The 18735-nt window shown below is 40.3% G+C and overlaps 3 protein-coding genes across 3 annotated transcripts; all 3 read right to left on the reverse strand.

Annotated features, from left to right (window-relative positions):
* On the reverse strand, nucleotides 1-5358 carry LOC146321939 (complement C1r subcomponent-like). Its single transcript, XM_084727257.1, has 11 exons — nucleotides 5192-5358; nucleotides 4701-4914; nucleotides 4175-4352; nucleotides 3787-3921; nucleotides 3391-3596; nucleotides 3134-3281; nucleotides 2716-2850; nucleotides 2539-2607; nucleotides 2220-2425; nucleotides 1928-2142; nucleotides 1-459 (listed from the first exon to the last, which is right to left on the reverse strand). The coding sequence occupies exons 1-11, from the start codon at nucleotides 5356-5358 to the stop codon at nucleotides 93-95; spliced, it is 2040 nt and encodes a 679-aa protein (XP_084583383.1). The 3' UTR covers nucleotides 1-92.
* Nucleotides 5359-6034: 676 nt separating this feature from the next.
* On the reverse strand, nucleotides 6035-10959 carry LOC146321940 (complement C1r subcomponent-like). Its single transcript, XM_084727255.1, has 11 exons — nucleotides 10807-10959; nucleotides 10281-10494; nucleotides 9143-9320; nucleotides 8698-8832; nucleotides 8338-8543; nucleotides 8082-8229; nucleotides 7384-7518; nucleotides 7207-7281; nucleotides 6904-7109; nucleotides 6597-6811; nucleotides 6035-6406 (listed from the first exon to the last, which is right to left on the reverse strand). Exons 1-11 carry the CDS (start codon nucleotides 10830-10832, stop codon nucleotides 6040-6042), a joined length of 1905 nt encoding a protein of 634 aa, XP_084583381.1. The 5' UTR covers nucleotides 10833-10959; the 3' UTR covers nucleotides 6035-6039.
* An 807-nt stretch (nucleotides 10960-11766) lies between these two features.
* On the reverse strand, nucleotides 11767-18118 carry LOC146321941 (complement C1r-A subcomponent-like). The gene is made up of 13 exons (XM_084727254.1): nucleotides 17963-18118; nucleotides 17404-17617; nucleotides 16151-16334; nucleotides 15915-16055; nucleotides 14898-15103; nucleotides 14634-14781; nucleotides 13866-13984; nucleotides 13675-13753; nucleotides 13427-13561; nucleotides 13215-13289; nucleotides 12910-13115; nucleotides 12609-12823; nucleotides 11767-12417 (listed from the first exon to the last, which is right to left on the reverse strand). The coding sequence occupies exons 1-13, from the start codon at nucleotides 17986-17988 to the stop codon at nucleotides 12048-12050; spliced, it is 2118 nt and encodes a 705-aa protein (XP_084583380.1). The 5' UTR covers nucleotides 17989-18118; the 3' UTR covers nucleotides 11767-12047.
* Nucleotides 18119-18735: the final 617 nt, after the last annotated feature.

Below are 18735 nucleotides of genomic sequence, written 5' to 3' on the forward strand. Positions count from 1 at the left end.
TTAATTTTCCTTATATGGTTTTATTTGGCTATATTTGTCTCTGATTTTGTTCAACACACCAAGTTTTATTAATGTAGTGGAATATAGTAAATTCAGTTCTCCTGTGTGGTTCTCTTGATCCAGTCCAGATAGTTAGCAACTTTGGTATAGACTCCATATGTTCCCTGCTTTCCGCATCCAGGCGCCCAACTGGCAATCCCAGCAGCCCAGAAGTATCCATGGTCCCTCAGAGTGAAGGGGCCTCCACCATCACCTTGACAGGAGTCCTTCCCACCTTCAGGGACTCCAGCACAAAACATGTTATCTGTCAGACCTGGTATCTTGTTCCTTGTCTTCTTCAGGTTATTTAGTGAATTACGACATGTCTCCTGATCCACCACAGGCAGCTCCACATACATCAGCTTATTTGTTAAAATTCGTCGTCCTTCAAATTCTCTGAGGCCAAAGCCTGACATCAGTCTGAAAAAAGTGTAGAAGAGACAGTTTTGTGAGTAGGGTCAGCTGAGTCACCTGTGCAGACTTGGCAAGATTCACACGTTGACATAAAAAAGGACAAAAGCAAAAAGATTTAAAGGTAAGGTTAAATGTGTCCACAAAAAATGGTGGAATGTAACTAAGTACATTTATTCAAGTACTGTACTTGAGTACAAATTTGAGGGACCATTCTATGGCAGAATGAGTGCTTTTACTTGTTATTCTTAAGAAGCATTTTCCTCATAATATATACTTTTACTTAAAGGTCCATAGTGGAAGATTTACAGGGGTTTATTGGCAGAATATGGCAAAAATGGAATATAGTGTTCATAAGTATATAATCATTGGTTTATAAGCACCTGAAAATAAGAATTGTTGCGTTTTCATTACATCACATTGAACTGTTCATATACAGAGGGTGCATGTTAGAGAGGGCACATATATTACCTCGTAAATGATGTCAAGCATCCAGCTTATTTTTTTATTGTTTTTTTTGTTTTTTTGTTTTTTTAATGATCTTTAATTAGAGATGCTGCTGTCAGTTTAGTTTCCATGTGGGCAGTAATGCCACTGCAGCAAATATTGTGATAATTAAAGCAGCAAAAAAAACTGTAGTTATAAACTTGAAAGGACCGAGGAAATTCTCCAAAGGAAACAGAATTGAATAATCAATGAAGTTTCACTGCTGTGCTTTGTGCAAAGCGTGCACAGTGTCTCTCTTACTGGCAATCTGCGCCTACACCGCTACCCGTCTCTATAGACTATATCACCTTTTAAATTATGTTGAACAGTGCAAACTTTCCATGAGATTGTTTTATTGTGTATTGATGTCTGAGTGTTTTCTTTAACAATGTACTAATGATTAGCAAGGGTTGCTGTTGGTTTCATTTCCATGTGGGCAGTAAAGTCACTGCAGGGAATCATAGGACATTTAGGCAACAAAACTAGAAACTGTAATGATAAACTTGACAGGACAGATGGAACTCTCTAGAGAAAAGAGAATTAAATAACCAGTGCATCTGCATAAAGACACACACAGACACTTTCTGCTGTTTCTCTCATGCAAAGATGCACTCTTCCATGAAGGCCGCCATGTTGCACCGCCATCTTTCTATCACAGCCCAGAACAGAGAAACCAAACACTGGCTCTAGATACAACCTTTAATGGTTTTTGCAAGTTTTGTGGCCACCATACGTATTCTTACATTCTTGGAAAGGAGAGTGAGACAAGATGTTTGTGATTTGCAAGTTCACTGCTAGATGTCACTAAATCCTACACTGGTCCTTTAAGTACTTTTATTTGTAGTTGAGTAATTTCAGAATATGGTGGTTGCTTTAGTAAACTATCTGAATACTTATTCCACACACTGCACAAAACTAATATAGAAAAATAAAATCTTGAAAAATTGATTATATAACATTATGAAATGAAAAGCAGTGGTTGTTTCTTTACCCCATCATGCCGGTGACGTATGTGGCACCCTCTGCTGGCAAACAGATTGGCATAATGGATGAGTTGAACTTGACTGGATCTTGCAGTTTGACCAAGGCAATGTCGTTGTCGAAGTCTAAGCCGTTGGGGTTGTTGTATCCAGGGTGAATATGGATTGATGCAGCCAACACAGGCAAGCCCAGCAGGGTGTCAAGATCAGTGTGTCCCATGTAAATCTGCCAATCAACAGCATAAATGTCAAAAAACATAGAGGCAGTCTGCATGCAGATAGCACTTACATGGTTCCACTTACCTGTAAAGTCTCATTTGATACGGTATTTCCATTATGTGTTAGGGCATGAGCTGCAGTCATGATCCAGCGGTCTGCGATCACCATACCTCCTGCTCTTTGTCCATCTACACTCAGTAGCACATGCCAGGGGATGGTATTTTCTGGAGCTTCACTGCCTCCAAAGATCCTTCGATAGGTAGAGATGAATTTTGTGGGCTCACCACAGACTGGATGAGACAGAGACAAAACAGTTTCACACAGACACAGTTATATGTTTTGTGTTTTTTGATATGTTTTAATTGATATATCCTTGATTAGGTATCAAAGAGTATTTAAATACCAGGTACACATGTTGGAGTGATGTTGTAGTTGGATCTCCACTTTCCATCTGCGTCACAAGTGAAACTAACTGAAGACCAGAAGGAACAAGATAATGGTATTTAATTTTAGTTAAAATATGTCAAACAACAAATTTTCATTTATGATATTTTTGGAATTATATACATAAATATCTCACCATCTATGCCCCCAAGGAGAAAGTAAAATGGTTCATTACAGTAATACTGAATAACAGACCGGTACTCATTCTGAAAGCCAGACAGGAAGGTAAACCCTCCATTCAGCAAAGGTTCTGGTTCTTTACAGCGAATTACTGGAGAAGAACAAAACAAGGATATATTCATGTTTTGGTAGTAACAAGAAGTGTATTGGGTTGTAGTATTTTTTTCTTTATTTGTCATAAGAAAAAATTTTGGACTCAAAACAGACAAGTCTGTCGTTCTGGCAGAGAGAAGTGCCACTGTCTGTCACTTTGATACATGGCACATCCTCTGAAGAGGACATGATAACCAAACATAAATCATGTTTCTACAGTTTTAAAACTGTTACTGTCAATCAAACAAAACACCATGTCTCTCGCCCGTTCTATCCCTCACCGTTTGCGCTGTAGTCCAGGCTCCAGCCATTACTCAGGCCTTCATCATCAGTGTGGTAGTCCAGTCTTACAGTGCTGGAATTTGTAGTTATCACACCTGGACTCTTTCCACCACACAGCTTCATGGGCTCTATGCCTGGGATGGTCACCTACAAGATGAGAAATAGTAAAATGTTTGAGGCATATCAGAACTGGCCTCTTTTTAGAATCAGAATCAGAATATTTGTCATTCATTGTAAGGAAACTCTTTGTCAGTACCTGCAGCCAATGATGTAGACACCTGGGACCTTGCTGAGTGTCCACACTCTCTATGTGGAAGTCGTCAGTGAAATTTAGAGAGACAGTGAATTTGGACTCAGTGGAGATGATGTACTTGCAGGATAAAGAAGGAGGTGAGGGGTTAGGGTACCCTGGACTAGACAGATGTCCCGCATGCTTGTCAAACATACAACCACCACAGGATACTGGACATGAGGCAAAAGCAAGCATTATTGTAGAAAAAAGAGGTTCAGTACTTCACCTGATAATCACAAGTATGTTTTTTTAACACAGTCTCAGCTGCCTTAATGTGATGCTGTAAATACTGTGCTTTAGAGGATGACATACATTAAGATGCATACAAAAAAGCATGCATTTACTGTATATGGTACTCACACAAACATGTGTGCTGGTCTACATGAAGCTTGTAACCACTGTAGCAGGAGCAACGGTAAGAGCCAGGGGTGTTAATGCAGATCTGAGAGCAGAGTGGACCATCTCCAGAATCCGGTTGTGAACACTCATCTATGTCTGATAATGAGAAGGGGAAATCTAATATAATATTTGATTTAGGCTATTTATACATATTTATATTGTTGTTTGGCTTAGTTTTAATTTGTGAATTTGAATAAGTGTTGTCTTAAGCTCAAAGGATCTTGGAGCTTCTCCGCAGACAGTTAATGATAGAACAAATCCTAGGACAAAATGAATGATGGAATTTCTCTTGAAGTTTGTTGGAAATAGCACACTGTAGAGAAGAACGAAGTGACCAGAAAAGCTCTACCTATTGCCTTGTGGGTAGCAGAGAAGCCAGCGTGCTGTTGGAGCTCTGGAGTGGAGTCACTTGTTTGGAATATAAGAGTCAGTTTGTTGCCTTGGGAAAGGAGCCGCTCTTTGCCTGGGTGATCAGTTGAATTTTCCTGACCACAAAACTTCCCCAAGATCTTTTGATCATAGAGAACCTGAAAAATGCAAAGAATTTGGAAAGTATTTGCTGGGAAGAGGGGTGTTTACTTTGTTTACCCTGCTTCCACAGCAACCTGTCCCCAGATGAGAAACAGAAACTAGATGGATGGATGGATGGATGGATGGATGGATGGATGGATGGATGGATGGATGGATGGATGGATGAAAAAAGTGATGGAGTCCCTGGTTTCAATTCAAGACCCCAATTTGTGCAGGTCATCAATATTCAAATCAAAGTTAAATAATAAATGTTAGAATAAAATTTGGGTTCTACACGTGAGTACAAAAACATTTATGTAATGTTTACAATATTATATAATGTAAGATTTCCATATTGCTCTGACCGTCAGAGAGTCTTCATAGCAGCCCGAAGAAGCTTTAATGTCCAGATGTGTAATGGACAGCTGGATCTTGTAGCCCTCAGGAACCAGTAGGTCCCATTGCTTCAGCAGGTTGGGAGGGTAAGGCTGTGGATACTGAGGTGACTGCACCTTCCCGTGTATTTCAAGCTCAGTGTTGGGCAGCTGCCAGCACTCACTCAGTGACAAACACAGAAACCTGGAATTAATGTGCATAAACACAGAGTTGGAACTAAGGTGCAAGTCCAAGGTTGATGCAAAAAAGAAAAGGAACAAAGTGACACAAACATTTTTAACTTGTACAACCACATAGCATTTCTATAGCGTACTTAAATTGATCAGTTATTCAGTGTTAAAAAACTGTTCTTTGAAAGTTCTGTAGTGTAGTTCTGTTTTTTTCTGAGGATAGAAATTCATGAGACAGACAATAATTCACTAAAGCATGCAACATAGAGGTGAAAATTGACTAAGCTTACCATAAAACACAGTAGGTCCAGCCCATGTCTGCAATAAGTTTATTTCTGTGTGACTGTAGCTTTAGGGTGAAATGTCTCATGCACAAATGGCCCAATAATGTCACACAAGCTGTGGTTTGTTGCATTTTGCGATGGAATTTAACCTCGGGGTTTGTTTGTCTTGGCATAAGTAAAAGCAGATATGAATTGGAGAAGAACAGGGCCAGGAACACCTCGATACATTTGACTAACGTAACCAGGAGAATGAACAGTAAAACAAAGTTTGTGTGCAGTAAAAAGTCCCAGAGTATTGTGAAGACTGAAAAATGTCAGTGGAAGGAGATGTGACTGTCTGATGGGATATTAAGTAACTACTCACAGTATACAGTAGACATACACAGTAATTCACATCAATATACAGTAATAGCATCTGCAGTAATGCAAGGGACATAACAACATATATCAAGTTGGTGAGAGGGAGTTGAAGTTGATACTAATTTAGTTATCACCTTTATCAGTGAGAAGATCTGTGATTAATCTGAGAAACATGCATGAATGAACCTGCGAGTCTGAATTATGTCACTTTATTGAAAAAAATCCAGGAGATTTAAATACAATGTGATGACTTTGCAATCAGTATAACATTTATTTAAAAAATTTAGGCAGTTTGGAAGTGGTTCTAATCATGATACATAGAAATGTACGCAGAATCATTTAATAATCAACTGGATGATTATCCTAATTCAAAGGTTTTTTGTGACACATTAACACTGCAGACGGAGTACATTTAGAGCAAATGTTGTTGCTTGTTTCCTTAAAATGTTTGTTTCATCATCTTCATATCACATTGTAATGAATTATTGTAAGTTTCAGTTCTCCTGCATAGTTTTCTTTATCCAGTCCATGTAGTTTGTGACTTTGGTAAAGACTCTGTATGTTCCCTGTTGTCCACAGTCAACCCCCCAGCTGACAATCCCAGCAGCCCAGAACTGTCCGTCATCATCTCTCAGGGCGAGGGGACCTCCACTGTCACCAAGACAGGAGTCCTTCCCGCCTTCAGGGAGTCCAGCACAAAACATGTTATTCGTCACACTAGGTATGTTGTTCCTTGTCCTCTTCAGGTTATTGACTGAATTACGGCACGTCAGCTGCTCCACCACAGGGAGGTGCACATACTTAAGCTTCTTTGTTATCCGAGGGGGGTAAATATCTGTAATTCCGAAGCCTGACACCAGACTGAAAGAAAAACAAAAACAGCAATGGTAAACTCAGCAAATCAGTCTCCTGAGAGCTGGACAAGAATCACATGTTAGCACAACCAGGGGAAGACAAGCAAAAAGAAGCATAGAATGAAAAATAAATAATAAAATAAATGAAATAATCTAATATAGCATTATGAAATGAGAACTATCAGTTGTTTCTTTACCCCATCATGCCAGTGACGTATCTGGCACCCTCTGCTGGCAAACATATTGGCATTATTGATGAGTTGTATGTGAGTGGATCTTGCAGTTTGATCAAGGCAATGTCATTGTTGAAGTTTAAGCCGTTGGGGTTGTTGTATCCAGGATGAATATGGATTGATGCAGCCAACACAGGAGACCTCAACAGGGGTTTAAGTTCAGTGTGTCCCATGTAAATCTGCAAATCAAACAGCATAAGAGTAAATAAATGTCAAGTCAAAAACATGGAGGCAATCTGCCTACAGATAACACAGATAGTAGCCCACATACCTGTACACTCTTGTTTGATACTGGTTGTCCATTGTGTATTAGGTCATGAGCTGCAGTCATAATCCAGCGGTCTGCGATCACCATGCCTCCTACTCTTATTCCATTTATATTCAGTAATGCTTGCCAGGGGATGGTATTGTCTGGAGCTTCACGACCTCCAATGATTCTCTGATAAGTAGAGATGAGTTTTGTTGGCTGACCACAGACTGGGAATGAGAATGAGACAAAATAGGTTCACATAGATGCAGACTTCATGTTTTAAATAAAATGTCCTAGATCTGGGATCAAAGAGTGTTTCAATACCAGGTAAACATGTTGGAGTGACGTTACTGTTGTGTTTGGATCTCCACTTTCCATCTGCTTCACAGGTGAAACTAACTGAAGACCAGATGGATATAATGACATTCATTTTTAGTTAAGATTTATCAAAAATCTAATTTTATATTCATATTTATTAAATAATGTATAGAGATATCTCACCATTTCGTCCCCCGGGGAAAGCGTAAAATGGTTCATTGCAGTAATACTGAACAACAGAACGGTACAAGTTCTGAAAGCCAGATAGGTGGGCAACCCCTCCATTCAGCAAAGGTTGGGGTTCAACACAATCAATTACTAGAAAAGAACAAAAAAAGGACATGTTAACAGTTTGCCAGTAAAAGAGCAAAAGCATTAATCACAGGTCAGATAATCTCTGTCAAAATATTCAGTTAAGACAGGAGTTGCTCTGCCTTTAGCCACTTTCCCTGGAAATGGACATTTAACCTCTGGAAAGACATGTTAACCAAACATTAATCGCTATCTGCAGGTGTAGATATCGGGCCTCATGCATGAATCATTTGTATGTACAGATATGATCTTAAATTGCGTGCAGGAACAGTTTAAGAACTTCTGTGGCACTCATCAATTCTTCATCAATAGTTTGTTTGTGATTAAGAACAAAATTTAAGAGTGCCCCAGACCACTCGTAAGACAGTACGTACAAAAGCCAGCTCACGTTTTGCGTTGTGAAATATTAGTAATGATGAACAAAATGTAATTTGCTTCATGAAAACATAGCAGAAATGTTATACAACTATTTGTGCATTTAATAATTTTAAATCCCATGTAGGATTTTTTGTTTTGCTTTGTTTAACGGCAAATATAAGAGAAAAGTAAGGCACATTCATGTCTCTCACCATATGTGCTGTAGTAGAAGCTCCAGCCGAGACTCAGGCCTTCATCATCAGTGTGGTAGTCCAGTCTGACAGTACTGGAGTTTGTAGCTATCACACCTGGACTCTTTCCGCCACACAGCTTCATAGGCTCTCTGTCTGGGAAGGTCACCTTCAAGGGGAGAAGTAGTAGAAAAGTTTATTTATTTACTCTGCAACATATCAGACTCTCCCTCTTTTTTTAATTGTCATTTATCGTAAAGAAATCCTTTGCCAATACCTGCAGCCAGTGATGTAGACAGCTGGGACCTTGTGGAGTGTCCGTGCTGTCTATGTGGAAGTTGTCCTTAAAGTTTAGAGTGACGGTGAATCTGGGATCCACAGAGATGATGTACTTGCAGGACAGAAAAGGAGGTGAGGGGCGAGGGTACCTTGGACTAGACAGATGTCCCTCACTCTTGTCGAATATATTCTCACCACAGGAGACTGGACATGAGGCAAAAACAATCATTAACGTAGAAAGAAAAGGAGATTTAGTAGTTCCCCTCAGAATAAAGATTCTGCAACTACTGAGCTTCACAGCAAGATATACATTAAGGAACATGCAAAGACATTTGCATTTACTGTATGTAGTACTCACACAAACACGTGCGCTGGTCTAAATGAAGTTTGTATCCATTGTGGCAGGAGCAGCGGTAAGAACCAGGGGTGTTGACACAGATCTGAGAGCAGAATGGACCTGAGCCATCTCCAGAGTTTGAACACTCATCCATGTCTGACAATGAGAAGGTGATTAAATGGAAAACCTCACCCAAAGTTTAATTTAGGTTATTGATTTATATTTATTTATTTATTTATAGTGATAAATCTTGGAGCTGCTCCACACATGACAGCTGAATTCACTGTGATACATTTTGATTCTTGGACAGATTTGATGCTTATTTCCAGCTCTAGAGATACATTTTTTGTTGATATTGATCAACCAAAATGCACCATATGAATCACTTTTTAAGGTGAAATTTCTTTTGAAAGAGGGGAGATATAATCTACTGTTGGGAAGAGGAAGGTGACCAGAAAAGCTCTACCTATTGCCTTGTAGGTGGCAGAGAAGCCATCGTGCTGCTGGAGCTCTGGAGTGGAGTCACTTGTTTGGAATATGAGAGTCAGTCTGTTGTTTCGGTAAAGGATCGGCTCTTTGCCTGGGTGATCGGTAGAATTTTCCTGGCCACAAAACTTCCCCAAGACCTTTTGATGATAGAGAACCTGAACAGTGCACAGAGCAAAAAAAAAACATTGTTAGATCATTGATCATGATGAGGCACTCCCTCCTGGACTGCAGTGATCCTTTTTCCTGCCATTCCCTATTACCTGACTGTGCAGTTCACCTATACCCACTCCCCTCTTCTGGCCTGCAGTCCGTACCTGTCCGTTTTCCCCTTTTCGCTGTCAGATTGTGGAAACAGAAACAGAGAGGAGTGCCAGCTCTTCACTCTTATCCCTCAAGCTTATACAACTACGTCGCACCCAGGTCTTCACAGATGAGTAATAGCACTGTCTTAAGGAGAATGGGTGTCTGTACCGCAGCCACTTCAGCCACTTTTTGGTTGTGGATGCATGACACCTTGCTGTGCCTTGCCCAGAAATCGCTGGTCAGGCCCACGAAGGCTGAGGCATTTAATGTCCATCTTATGTGCTCCATAACCCACAGTCTGGGGTGTTCTGGGGTATACTTGTTTCCTCAGTCTTGTTCTCAACACAAGAACTCTTCTATTCTCCAGCCACAGGCCTGTTCCTCATTGGCCCTTTTCCCACATCTCTTTGGATTTTGTCACTGGACTGCCTCTCTCTGACGGTAACACAGCCATCCTCACTATCTGCTAGAAAAAGCCAACTTCTAAAGAGGATTTCAAGTCTGACCTGATACTCAAGTCCTCCACACATACGTCCATATGTCTTGGTTAAACATCATCTTATCAGCTCTGTGTTCATAGCCCACAACTATGTCTGCAACCAAGTTTACAGTATATCAATCAGTATTTCAGTGATTTGTAGTTTGTGAAAAAAGTGATGTAGTCCTTGGTTGCAATTCAAGACCTCAATTTGTACAGGTCATCAATACTCAAGGCAAAGAATATTAATAAAATGAACCCAAATAAAATTTGGGTTCTGGACTTGAATACAAGTCTGCTTAAAATATTACATATGTTTCAATATGGCTCTGACCGTCAGAGAGTCTTGATAACAGGCTGAAGAAGCTTTAATATCCAGATGTGTGAGGGACAGCTGGATTTGGTAGCCCTCAGGAACCCAGAGGTCCCATTTCTTCAGCAGGTTGGGAGGGTAAGGTCGGGGATACTGAGGGGACTGGACTTCCCCACGCATTACAGGTTGAGAGTCCGTCAGCTGCCAGTAATCACTGACTGACAAACACAGAAACCTGAAATTGAGCATAAACAGAGACCTGGAGCTGAGGTGCTAGTCCAAAGTTGATGCAAACAGAAAATGAACAAACAGAGTGATACAACCATTTTTAACTTTTACAACCACTTTAGTTCTGTACATGGTTCTTTGTGAACTTGATCAGTTGTATTTAATCTTAAACACTGTTCATAGACAGTGTTGTTGTGCAGTGTAGTGTTGTTCTACACTTACACTTTGTATATACTGCTTTTCTATGAGAGAAATTTATGAAAAAGAACAATTTACTAAAACGTACAACGTGAAAGTGAAAAAAATACACCAAGCTTACCATAAAATACAGTAGCTCCATCCCATGTCTGCAATAAGTTTATCTCTGTGTGACTGCAGTTTTAGGTGAAATGGCTCATGCACAAATGGTCCAATAATGTCACACAAGCTGCAGTTTGTAGTATTTTGCAATGGAATTTAACCTCCAGGTTTTGTTTGTCTACTGAAACTGAACTAGGAAAATAAGGTGTAAAACAGAGTGAGTGTACAGTAGAATATGAGCACAGCACACAGTACAGTGAAGACCTAAAAAAAGTAAATGAAATTAGATCTTACTTCTTTGTTCTCTGATGAAGTTCATGAAGAGAGATTATTTAAATAAGTTGTTTTACAGGTTACAAAATGTGTGCACTGCACTGCCTTTTTTTTTTTTTGAAGCTGTTGTTTTATATAAAAGTGTAGTACGGAGTGTTTTTTAAAAATTGTTACCAGGCAAACAATGAATCAGCTGTCCTTAGCAAAATGAATGAGAACAACTAATCCGAAATCTCAAGTGCCTGCCTCCAGGCTGCTGTTTTCTGGTAACTTCAGTTGGTAAAATCATATATCTCCAGGTGTCCAGCAACAGCCACCACTAGCTTTTCCTCCATGACTGTTATTTCCAAACATCTGCAACTTTCGCCCTCATCACCACATATGGCTCATCTTTCAATATTAATAATATGATTGGACAATGAGAAAAAAATGTGAATTATGTTGGGAGTTTTTCTACTCTGAATTGAACCTTTTTTCAACTCAAGGCATTCAGGGTCCAAAAACTCTTCCTGGCTGTAGAAATCAACTGGAAATGATGCTTCTCACTGGAAAAACTGTGCTGTCTAGTTGGGCCTTATACAATAGTGGCATCTGCCAAACAGTGACTGTCAAATAGCAAGTTGGTGAGAGGAAGTCAGTTCATACTAATCAAGATATCATCTTTACCAGAGAAAAGATCTGAGATACATGCATAAAAAGGCACATGTCACTCTGCATTATGACACTTTATTCAAAAAGTTTTTAGCAGACTTTTATGATACAATGTAATGTCTTTACAATCAATACAACATCCATTTGTTAATTGTAGAAAGTTTAGAAATGTTTCTAATCATGATAATAATTGTTTGCACTTGATCATTTTATTATCGACTGAAAGATTATGTTAACTCCTGGCTATTTTGTGACTCTATATGCATTAACACTGCAGGCAGAGTATATTTAGAACAGAATTTATTCACATCATGTTGTCATGAGTTGGAATAAATTTCAGTTCTCCTGCATAGTCTTGTTGATCCAGTTCAGGTAACTGGAAACTCTGGTGTAAACTCCATATGTTCCCTGCTTTCCGCAGTCAACCCCCCAGCTGACAATCCCACCAGCCCAGAACCGTCCGTCATCATCTCTCAGGGCGAAGGGGCCTCCACTGTCACCTTGGCAGGAGTCCTTCCCACCTTCAGGGACTCCAGCACAAAACATGTTATCTGTCAGACTTGGTACATTGTCCTTTCTCGCCTTTACCAAGGTGACTGAAGTGCTGCACGTTTCCTGCTCCACCACAGGGAGCTGCACGTACTTCAGCTTATTTGTCAAAATCCGTCGCACGCCCATTTCTGTGAGGCCAAAGCCTGACACCAGTCTGAAAAACAAATGTAGCAGGACAGTTATGAAAAAGGCAAATCAGTCTGCTGTCTTGAAGATAGGGTGGTTGCAAGGTAAAATGACAGAGTTCACTAAAGTAAAAGCAAAGATAATAACTCAAATAATATAAAATGGATTATACAGCGCTAGGAAATGAAACCGCAGCAGTTTTTTTTTTTTTTTTTTTACCCCATCATGCCAGTGACATATGTGGCATCCTCTGGTGGCAAACATATTGGCATAACAGATGAGTGGAATGTGAGTGGTTCACTCAGTTTGATCAAGGCGATGTCATGGTTGTAGTCGACCTCGTTGGGGTTGTTGTACGCAGGGTGAATATGGAGTGAGGCAGCTGAAACAGGAGACTTCATCAGGGCGTTAACATCAGTGAGTCCCATGTAAATCTGCAAATTAGCAGCGTAGGTAGATATAAATGTTAGTTCAAAAGCATGGAGGTAGAGGGCATACAGATAATGACTCGCCCACTTACCCGTACAGAGTCGTTTACTGCTCTACTTCCTTTGCTCACTAAGGTATGAGCTGCAGTCATAATCCAGCGGTCTCCGATCACCATGCCTCCTGCTCTATTTCCATCGACACTCAGTAACACTTGCCAGGGAATGGTGTTTTCTGGAGCTTCGCTGCCTCCAATGATCCTCTGATAAGCGGAGAGTTGTTTTGTCGGCTGGCCACAGACTGGGTGGGACACAGACATATGTTAAGTTTCACACAAGATGTCATGTTCCAATTAAACAGAAGATTCTAGACTACAGTCTAAATTAGCAAAAACAGTACCTGGTATACATGTTGGACTGACAACAATATCATTCATGGATCTCCACTTTCTGTCCGCTTCACATGTAAAGCTAACTGAAGAGCAGAGGCAAGACAAGAGAAGGATTAAGTTTGGTGTCAGCCTGCTTTTACGAGTCCGTAAGTGGAAATCAATGGCTGGTAGGAAAAATCTAAAACAGGGCATCATAGAACACTGTATGTAAAAATCTCACCATTTGCGCCCCCAAAGAGAGAGTAAAATGGTGCATTACAGTGATACTGAACAACAGAAAGGTACTGATTCTGATAGCCAGACAGGAAGGTAACCCCTCCATTCAGCAAAGGTTTGGGTTCTCCACAATCAATTACTGCAGAGGAACAAAAACACAAGGACATATTAATATTTTGCAGTGAGATGCAGAAAACTTAATCAGCGTTTCCATTAATTTTTACAGTTTTCTGAGCTTAAATGTAAACATACTGTGGCATTCTGGCAGAGGGAGGTGCCACTGTCCGTTGCTCTGGCACATAGTAGAGAAACTCTCAAGCTCCCTCCCATCCTGACAGAGAAAACAGGGCAACAACATAAAATATCAGCCCAATATTTATTATTTTATCACACACAATGAGATCTAAAAAAAAACTGTGGATGTTGAGTATAGGACATCTAACCATCATGAGCTTGTATCCTTGGTCACAGCGCACATAGATGTAGTCTCTGTAGAGATATTCGGTCAGATAAGGAGTGACCCTGCCCTTAGTTACTCTACCAGGAGATGGACACTGTATTCCTGTAAATGCAAAAGGACAAGCAGGCATGTAACATCAACACTAACACACTGTTTGAAGGGGTTGAAAAGACTCTTTAAGAGCCTTTATGTTTATGACTGTTGCCAGCAATTGTCATTTGGTCAATTATGGAATTTTTAATTCAAAATTTGTTTGAGATGTCTTTGTTATGACAAAACAACTGTCTAGTTTTAATATTACATTATACTGTCATATGTGTTCAGTGGTTATCTATATAATATTTTATATATAATATAATATTTTCCTCATTAAGTTTTATTATACTGTCAAATACATTTTGTAATAATGTCATGACTAATTTCCTGGACTTCAAGTAAACTGTTTGGAATTTTTATAAAGACATAATTAAATGTTATTAGGGCTATTTGCCAACAGAGGACATAATTGACAGTTAATAACAACAGTCATAAACATTATAAAGAGTCCTTCATGTTCATGACGTGGTTATGACAGTGTGATGACAGTCTTACACACACCCCTTCACGTGCAAACAGTATAGTCGAAAATGTATTTTATTGAGTGCCAAAATATTTCGACAATGGCACTCATAACCTGTAAGGACCATTAATTGCAGTTTAATTGCTCATTGGTTTATTTCTGGTCTCATTCGTCGGTCCCTCTCTCTCTCACTCTGTGTGCTGTAGTCCAGGCTCCAGCCGCTGCTCTGTCCTTCATCATCAGTGTGGTAGTCCAGCGTGACAATGTTGGAGTTTGTGATTATCAGACCTGGACTCTTTCCACCGCACAGCTTTATGGGCTCTCTGTCTGGAATGGTTACCTTTTAAGAGACGAGTACACGGCTGATTTGTTGTACAACGTATCTGTTTAGTGCTCTGTTTATTTTCCTTTATTCATATAAAAAATACTTAGCGTATGGAAGCTGCTTGTCATTACCTGCAACCAGTGATGGAGACAGTTTGGACCTTGATCTGTGTCCACGCTCTCGATGTGGAAGTTGTCCGTGAAGTTAAGAGAGACAATGAAGCCAGGTTCAACAGCAATGATGTACTGACAGGACACGGCATGAGGCGGGGGCTCAGGGTATCCCGGACTGGAGAAATGCCCCCCTGGCTCATCAAATATACCACCACTGCAGGATACTGGGCAACCGCAAAATGCAGAAATCATTCAGGTTCACAATGAATATTCACGATTTATCCGCTCACTTCCATCAGCTCAGACTTTGATAATGGTAGCCTACAATACTATTAACTGTAATTATGTATTTAAATGGAAAATGTGTAATATATGTACTAAATCAGAAAATTACTATAATATGTCAGCAGAGATTAAAGAAACAAGCTGCTAAGTTGAAATATTGCCTTTTCCGACAACAGTTTCACAGCAAGCACGTTCTCCTTTCAAATGTCCATGCTGGTCCACAACGTCTGTTTTAATTTTGCCTGTTTCTTGCTTATTAGAGTTAAAATTAATACTGAATGTTCACATAATGAGTGAGTGTCTGTTTATGAGTCATAAAAAATCATCAATAATCTTTTAGAAGGAGTACATGTTTATAATGGTTAAACTGAGCAATATGTTAATGGAGTCATGCAGGCAGTAAGGCAGGCAGTCACTAAACTCAAACTGTATTTTCAGAGCCGTGGGCTTTTGTTTTCAGGCTAACAGGCTTACCTTTACATTGACAGACAAATGGCAATTATAAACAGCTGATCAGCTTACAGTGTAGGACTCTTTGTCATTGTCTAAGTATAATCTTGTGCTTGTGTAAGCAACTTGCATGTGCTTCGAGTCTGGGAAGGAGGGCAGTGGGGGAAAATAACTCGCCATACATCAACCATACATTGTAGTCACTGAATCTCAACAGTCTGACTGAGTACTGTTTCCCCCTGCTAGGCCACATCCTGGTTGTAATAATCTGAACATACGTAGGAACTGCATAATACTCACACACACAGCTGCGCTGGTCTGAGCGAAGCTCAAAGCCATGGTGACAGGAACAGAGGTATGAACCAAGGGTGTTGAGGCAGATCTGAGAGCAGAGTGGGCCTGAGCCATCTGCAGGTTCTGGTGCAGAACACTCATCTATGTCTGAAAATAAGAGAAACATGAAGTTAGTGGAAGGTGGTTCACTAGAGGAAGAGTGAAGCGCCAGGGAAAGCTGACAGAAGATGGATAAGTGCTACCTATTGCCTGATACTGAGCATAGAAGCCCACGTTCTGGTGGCGCTCTGGGTTGTTGTCGTCTGACTGGAAAAGGAGGGTGAGCCTGTTGCCTGGAGATATTATGGGCTGGTTGCCTGGGTGATTCCCATTACCAGAGTTCTCATGGCCACAAAACTTTCCCAGGACCTCATCATTGTAGAGAACCTGAGGGATCATATGAGGGATAAAATTTTAAACATGATGAGGAATGAGGAACGCTGATATGAATGTAAGACATCATACAGCACATATTAGCAGCAGAATGTGTTGCAGAGTTTAGTTATCGGACCTTGAGCCAAAGTTGCATCCCAAGTCTTCAGTGTTTGAAATTGAGTCCAAGTCCAATTCTGAGTCTTTAAAGGTGCAATATGTAAGACTTTTATCTTTAAATATTCAAAAATTAACTGAAATTATACACAGAATGTGAAGAAATATGGTCAGGTCAGGTTTGACTACCCCTCAGGGCCTGAAAACCTCCTTCTCCCAGCGGTCTCCCCCGGTGCTCTGAGCTCCCAGTTCAGGCTGAGTTAGCTACCAATTAGACAGCTAGCTAACTAAGTAACAGCAGCTATGGTTAGCAGCAGTTAGCCGTTACTGTGGTGATGCTACAAAACCTCCTTTTTCTTTGACAGTTCTTACATCCTGCACCTTTAACCCCTGTCGAATGATTATAATTTGAAAACTCAAACCCAAAATTATCCCCCAAATCTGTATGACCACTCAGCCCCATGGAAGTTTTTAGTGTCTTTCAGTTATTGTTTTAGTTTAGCTGCCTGCAACTTTACTGTTTACCTTCATTCTCACTGCTCTCGTCAACATTGTTTTCAGCAGCAGGCTAAGATCGCAATTAATGTCCTTTAGCGGCTAAAGAGACAGACGTTTCCATCAGGAGTTGGTGGAGACCAAAACAGAGCTAAAAGTCGAGTGAATGCTAACTCCAAATAAATGAGAATGTTGGTTCACGTCTGTTGGATGTGCAAATAAGCAACTGTTTGCCAACACACTTAGGATATCTTTATAGTAATAGTAAGTAAATTGTTGCACTGACTCCAAGCGGCCAGACAAAAATAATAATTATCATAAGTTTAAGTCCTCCTCCTAACAGGTATTTGAGTTTAAATAAGGGGGTATATAGTTAAAACTGTGACTTGGGTTGTTTTTAAGTGAAGACCTCAAACACTGCAGCACTGGTCTATTTTTTATGATAACTTATGTGTTGAAATGTGGGTCTGACTGTGAGGGCGTCGTAATGGCAGCCTTCAGAAGCTTCAAGGTCCAGGTGTGTGAAGGTGAGTCGGATCTGGTAGCCCTCGGGCACACTGAGGTCCCACTGCTCCTGCAGGTTTGGAGGGTAAGGCTGAGGATACTGGGGGGACCGGACCTCCCCGTACATTTGAGGCTCTGAATCAGGCAGCCGCCTGCACACGCTCACCGAAACATACAGAAACCTGGAAAGGTGCATGAACAGAGAGAGTTCGATCTGTTTATCAGTTTGTGGTCATCTGAGCTGCTGGTCCAAAGTCGATGCAAACAGAGAAAGAGCAAACACTGTGACACAATCAACACAGCTGTTGCAACCATATAATATTATCGAGGCTTTATATATGGCGTACTGAGATGGATCACTCAGTCAACCTATAAAACACTGCTTTTATTGGTTGAACAGAAGATAACACACAGTGATATAAGAAGCAGCTTCACAATTCTAGCGGTGAATTTTGGACTGAAGCTTGTAATACATAACAAAAATTAGCACAATATATAAATGTGTTTGAAATTCCATCTAAACTTACCAGATGATGCAGGAAGTCCACCCCATCTCTGCATTAATTACTTAATCTGTGAGTGAACCGATCCACTGTTGCAGGAGCAAATGTCTCAAATCAAGTGACACATTAATGCGACAAAGTCTGTCCTTTCCAGCGTTTAGCAACTCATTGCGTTAATGCCAGGAATATGCCTTGTTTGTCTTGGCAAAATCAAATGAACGCTCGACTTTGAAATTAGAGGAACTGGGTCGATGCTGGAAATAATTCCTCTAAAACAGAGGATTATCTGCTGAGAATAACTTAAAATATCAAGAACTGTCCTGATTATGTTTTTAAACAGCACTCAAGCTTTATCCCCATTATTTCAAACTTTGGCTCAGTCACCCATAAACCTCATTCTACCACTAGAGGGGGCCAGGCAGCCATGCTGGTGAAGCATTTGGGTCTAAACACTAGGTGAAGCTGCTGATTGAAGCAGCTGATAGTTGCTTGCCACACCATGAAACAGCATAGGAGTAATTTGAGCGCATTGTACTATTTTCCTACAAAGCAACATCAACTGAGACGACATGTCTGAGTGTGATGAAACAAAGGCCTAATAATTATGTACAAATACAAAAGTACAAAGGACAAAGAACAAGTTTGAGCTGGTCATAACATTTCAATCCATTACTGACACTAAGTGGTAGTAGAGAATTACTTGTTCTCCTAATACTGCAGCCTCACATGAGGAAGTGACATCAGAGCCATCTATTTTAAGAGAACGACTAAGATTTGTTTGTACAACCCCACTTCCA

The sequence above is a fragment of the Lutjanus erythropterus genome, chromosome 9 (assembly GCF_056507025.1).
Source record: "Lutjanus erythropterus isolate fLutEry1 chromosome 9, fLutEry1.hap2, whole genome shotgun sequence".
Classification (NCBI taxonomy): domain Eukaryota; kingdom Metazoa; phylum Chordata; class Actinopteri; order Lutjaniformes; family Lutjanidae; genus Lutjanus; species Lutjanus erythropterus.

Bases quoted from the DNA above. Each gene is read 5' to 3' on its own strand.
- LOC146321939 (XM_084727257.1), bottom strand. From the start codon at position 5,358: ATGCCAAGACAAACAAACCCCGAGGTTAAATTCCATCGCAAAATGCAA. The intron at 3,597-3,786 runs GTGAGTACCATA...CCTCATGTCCAG, and splicing joins AGACCAGCACACATGTTTGT to TATCCTGTGGTGGTTGTATG. The intron at 2,851-3,133 runs GTGAGGGATAGA...GTTCTTCTCCAG, and splicing joins CCTGGACTACAGCGCAAACG to TAATTCGCTGTAAAGAACCA.
- LOC146321940 (XM_084727255.1), bottom strand. From the start codon at position 10,832: ATGGGATGGAGCTACTGTATTTTATG. The intron at 7,282-7,383 runs GTGAGATATCTC...TCTGGTCTTCAG, and splicing joins TTTCCCCGGGGGACGAAATG to TTAGTTTCACCTGTGAAGCA. The intron at 7,110-7,206 runs GTATTGAAACAC...TCTCATTCCCAG, and splicing joins CACTCCAACATGTTTACCTG to TCTGTGGTCAGCCAACAAAA.
- LOC146321941 (XM_084727254.1), bottom strand. From the start codon at position 17,988: ATGGGGTGGACTTCCTGCATCATCTG. The intron at 17,618-17,962 runs GTAAGTTTAGAT...GCACCTTTCCAG, and splicing joins TGGACTTCCTGCATCATCTG to GTTTCTGTATGTTTCGGTGA. The intron at 12,418-12,608 runs GTAAAAAAAAAA...TTTGTTTTTCAG, and splicing joins TATGTCACTGGCATGATGGG to ACTGGTGTCAGGCTTTGGCC.